General features: G+C 36.3%; 1 protein-coding gene across 3 annotated transcripts; it reads left to right on the forward strand.

The window, feature by feature from the left end:
* Positions 1 to 260: 260 nt before the first annotated feature.
* On the forward strand, positions 261 to 2152 carry LOC107021636 (E3 ubiquitin-protein ligase RMA1-like). Of its 3 annotated transcripts, none has more exons than XM_015222335.2 (3): positions 261 to 421; positions 533 to 1706; positions 1804 to 2152. In XM_015222335.2, the coding sequence occupies exon 2, from the start codon at positions 558 to 560 to the stop codon at positions 1686 to 1688; it is 1131 nt and encodes a 376-aa protein (XP_015077821.1). In that variant the 5' UTR covers positions 261 to 421; positions 533 to 557; the 3' UTR covers positions 1689 to 1706; positions 1804 to 2152. The 3 variants fall into 3 exon arrangements, with proteins under 3 accessions (XP_015077821.1, XP_015077823.1, XP_015077822.1); XM_015222337.2 differs by having other exon boundaries at positions 1808 to 2152; XM_015222336.2 differs by having other exon boundaries at positions 284 to 453.
* Positions 2153 to 4689: the final 2537 nt, after the last annotated feature.

Consider the following 4689-nt stretch of genomic DNA (forward strand, 5'->3'; position numbering starts at 1 on the left):
TATATATATATATTAGTAAATGATTAAGAGGGTGTTTACATTGACTTTTAGTTGGACAAACCCACGTTTAAATCAATTTTGACTTAAAGTGTTTGACAAATTAAAATAAATAAGAAAGTGTTTGAAAGATCAAAATGACTTAAAATAAATTTAAAATGACTTAAATTAAGTCAAAAAAATGAAAGAAAAACTAGTCTAGAACTCTAAATAATAAAAGAAATAAATTAAAAAGACATTACAAAAGATATGTTTGAAGTGCCAGGTAGGCATGTTGACCTGGTTATTGACACACATATATTAGTAAGGGAAGCATAGAGTCGGCGGCTTCTTGTCTCCGCCCCGCTCCCGCTCCCACCGTTCTGCCCAATCTTTCTCGTCTCTCGTCAAGCAAAGCCGATTTTACAACTCATACTAAATCAGTGTATAGATACATCCATCATCTCATTTATGCAGGTTTTTTGTTTTTTTTTTCTTATCTATCTTCACCTTTAGATGTACTTATGTGTTTGTGTTTTTCCCCTTTCTGAAACAGACTTGAAAGGCAGCGTATACCCTTGATGGACGATGATTTGATCAATGCTATAGTAATGGATCTTGATTTGAACCACGAACCTATGGAGTCTTCTGCTTTAGGATTAGGGTCTTCGCCCAATTCTAGGATAGAACAAAGAATTCTTCACCTCGAGGCTGTTGCAGCTAGGTGGCGTCAGGTTCATAATTCTGCGGCTGATAATTCTGCTCCTGATTCTGTTCAACATCACAATTGTCTAGGCAAGGGAAAAGGATGCAAAAGAGATAGATCCCATTTAGTAGCAAAGGCATTGGAGATGGATGTAGTGGTTAAGAAAGTTGATAAGAATGGTCCAAGTTTCTTTGACTGTAATATTTGTTTTGATATTGCAAAAGAACCTATTTTGACTTGTTGTGGCCATTTATATTGCTGGTCATGCTTTTATAACTTACCCTATGTTGATTCAACTACAAAAGAGTGCCCTGAGTGCAAGGGAGAGGTCACTGATGCAAATATTACTCCAATTTATGGCAATGCCAACAGTTACTGCTCCAACCAAGTCCACTCTGCTTTCGAATTACCACCAAGGCCAAAAGCAAATAGAGTCGAGAGTGTTAGACAGCAGCGTGTCACTCGGGGATTGTCTCATATACCAGTTGCTGAAGCACTTAGGAGAATTAGGAATAGTATTGGATTAGGCCATAACCCACAGCAACTACACACTGGTGCCGTTAGTTCAACTTCTCTGAGCGGCTCTCACGACTTGCAAAATACTGAGGCCACTGGCAGCCAGCGACCACGCTCCCGAGTGTTTTCGAGGGTATTATTAGAGGGCGCGGCTTCTCTTTCATCGGAATTAGGAAATGTACAGAGGCTGTTTGAGGACATTACAACGTCAATTACAGATCGCATTCATGAAATAAGCAATTTGCAAGTTTCACCTATTGGTCATGATGAAGGTAATTCTCTCAGAAGTGACGCTGCTATCATACGATCAGAGCATCAGACTCTGGATTCAATTGCAGAGGCAAGCTCTGTTGTATCTCTTCCTTCCTCTTCACAATCAAATGAAGTTACTGATGCAACACTTCAGATGGAAAACCTGAGTGGTTTCTCAAGGCTTTCAGATTTAGATAGCGAAATTGTTCCTGAAACAAGAAGAAGAAGATTTAGCTGATGCATTTGAATGATCGAGGTATAATTTCTCTGTTATTTTACCTAAAGAAGTAATACATTTCATGTTATCATGTTCATCAAATGTGAGAAATTTTCACTCCAATATAATGACTTAGGTAGACGCTTTTCTCGAATGTGGTCAAGAATGTGGTGTTGCCCTTGTTGGAAGTGATAATCTAGCTCAGAGATTTACCGTCGTGGAGGAATTTTTTGATGATAAGCTTTTAGAAAAAGATATGGCTGCTGAGATTGTGGCATCTTGTCTGTACAGCAGATAGTAGGTACTTTTCTTAGGAAGCAATGTTATTGCCGTTGCTTATTTATACATTTCGTGGCAGTTCCTGGTGGTATGATGACAGCTTTCGCTCATGTAAATGGTATACCAGGTTTACTTAGAGTAAAGTTGATCATTTGTATCAAACATTTCTTTCCAGTTTCTGAAATCTAATGGGTACTTCTGCTCATTCTTAGTCTTTCTATTTTCTTTAAAAATATCAAACACAGTACTTGTATATTCCTGTATTCTAGTAGTCTTAATTATCTATAGATGCTTCTCGATCTGAAGTAGACCCTATTTTTGGTACCTCATAAAGATATCCTAGATATTCTTACTTGGCAACTTTCACTTATACGACTAACTCCATTTAGCACAACAAGTGCCTGCGTCATCCCTGAGGCTAGAGACTTAATGACTTAGTATTGCCACTAGATGAGGTTGGAATCTCAAAGGTGCATGCTGAAGATATAATAGAAACAAAAGAGTTACCCCAATATGTTCATAAGAGTTTTCTCTTCCATCAAGAACCCTCTGCTTCCTTACCCTTCATGTTGTCACCATTCTCGTCTTCAGTTTTTTCTTTTTAATTTCCATCATAGTACCGATTCCTTTATCATCCCTGACATTACCCATTGAACTTTAAATATTTCCCTGATCATGCACAAAAGGTTGTGCCCAATTGGACGACGAAGTACAAGTGGTTGACATCCTCACCCCCTTTCTTACACATGAAGCACCAGCACAGACCATAGAAATTAAGATACTTCTTGGTATTCTCGGGATTTATACAGTTGATGATGAAACTCCTTTTTCTCCTCATCTGATATTGTCATTGTCTTGCTTTTCGTGTATCCACCTAACCCTGCCCATGAAATTAATCCTTTGCCTGAAAAGGAATTAGATTACTGTGTTAAATCCTCATACTTCTAATCTTGCAAGTTTCTTCCAGTTTTAGATCCCATAATATCGCCTCTGTTGATCACCAAGTTGATTTACTATAGCTGTCTGTCGCCTTGATATTGTAATCAAGTTGAAAAACTTCACATAATGAAATGTTCGGACACCATCTTTGTTTCCTAAAATGGAGTCTCATACCATCTCCTGGCTTACACTGGACATCGTCCCAATTTTTTATAATACTCTTCCATGGGGGGAGGAGCGTGGCGTTGTCTCTGATTTGTTCTCCATCCCTCTATGTACATTCTGTATTTTCTTCGATCAATGCATGGTCTTCTATCCCAAACATCTATAGCTATTTTCCTAGTAGAGCCACATAGAATACCTTCAAATTCTCTTATGGCGAAAACATTTTTATACAGGATATAGTGGTACTGCTCTGATCTAGTGATTGATTTTTATACAGAAACTTAAAAGAGTATTCTGTTGTTCATCCAGTCCACTTACCAGGATGATTTCACTCTTTAACAAATTAATCGTCAACCCAGAGGCTTCCTGGAACTACAATAGTATATTCTTTAAGTTCTGGAGTTGTTCCGTCTTTGCTTCATAAAATACCAAGATCAAGATTCAAGGCTGTTTGCCTCGAAGCCTCTTAACTACCCTCTTATGGCTGCTAGAAGCTTTATCTTCTGTAAGATACAAATTATCTCCCTAGCGTCAATCAAATGTATGAGCCTCTACCTTCATTTACATAACAAATTATACGCCACCATGGAGCATCAAGGTGTAGCACAAGAGTCATGTAAAATCATCCATTTTGTTTATAACTTGTGTATTTCCATTTCTTTCTATTGCTTAAGTTACCTTTCAACTTACGCGTGTCAAAATGGAGTTAGGATGGATTGAACTGGGATCATAACTCAATCTGCCCGGGTTGAAATTACTCAAAGTGAAGCAACAGTACGATGAAAATGCATCCAAGAAAATCATAAATTGACGGGTCCTCCATAATACTCATTTAAAAGGTTATTAATTACATTTTTTACCTACAAAAATACTCATTTTAAAGGGCTATCACTTTATGTATTTGGAAAGAGTCAGTCATATTTACGTCTGAATTGTACTTTTGGTTGGTGTGATTCCAATATTGGGAAAAAGAAATATCGGTATTTGAAGAAGGAAATCAAAGGAAATGGGTGCCCAAATATATATACTTGGAGAAGACAATGGGGGTGGGGGCATAGGGGATAATTGGTTTAAATCTTTTTCAAAAAACATTATTGGTCAAAAATTTATATGTCAATGATTTATCGGTTACTTTTTATTTTTTTCAAAAATAATTATTTAAGAATTATTTTTTATGTAAATAACACATGTCCTCGTCTAATTTGTCACTTTACACGTCATTCGCGAGTGTAACACAACATCTTATTAATTTTAAAATGAACATCGTCTAGTTGAAGCGTCTAAGTGAAAGTCCGTGCCAATTTTAAGGGGCCACCGATGAGTTAGGCCTTAAAATTATATACTCAATCACACTTTAAATGCCCCTCAAAAATTTAGAATTTCGCTCACAATTTCATGTATAAAGGCTATTTGAAATATGTATTTATCTGTATAAATTTTATGTTAAATTTATGTGGAAAAAATTACGCTCCAAATGCGTCTCACTATGTCATGTATAAATTTGATATGAAATATGCATAAAATTGCATCAATTTTGTATAAAGTTTTAGTTTTTTTAAAATTTGATACAACTACAATAACATTGTGTACAACTCATATCATATTTATACAAATATATATAGATCAAATGGACGAGTCT

This window comes from Solanum pennellii, chromosome 6 (genome assembly GCF_001406875.1).
Source record: "Solanum pennellii chromosome 6, SPENNV200".
NCBI classification, from domain to species: domain Eukaryota; kingdom Viridiplantae; phylum Streptophyta; class Magnoliopsida; order Solanales; family Solanaceae; genus Solanum; species Solanum pennellii.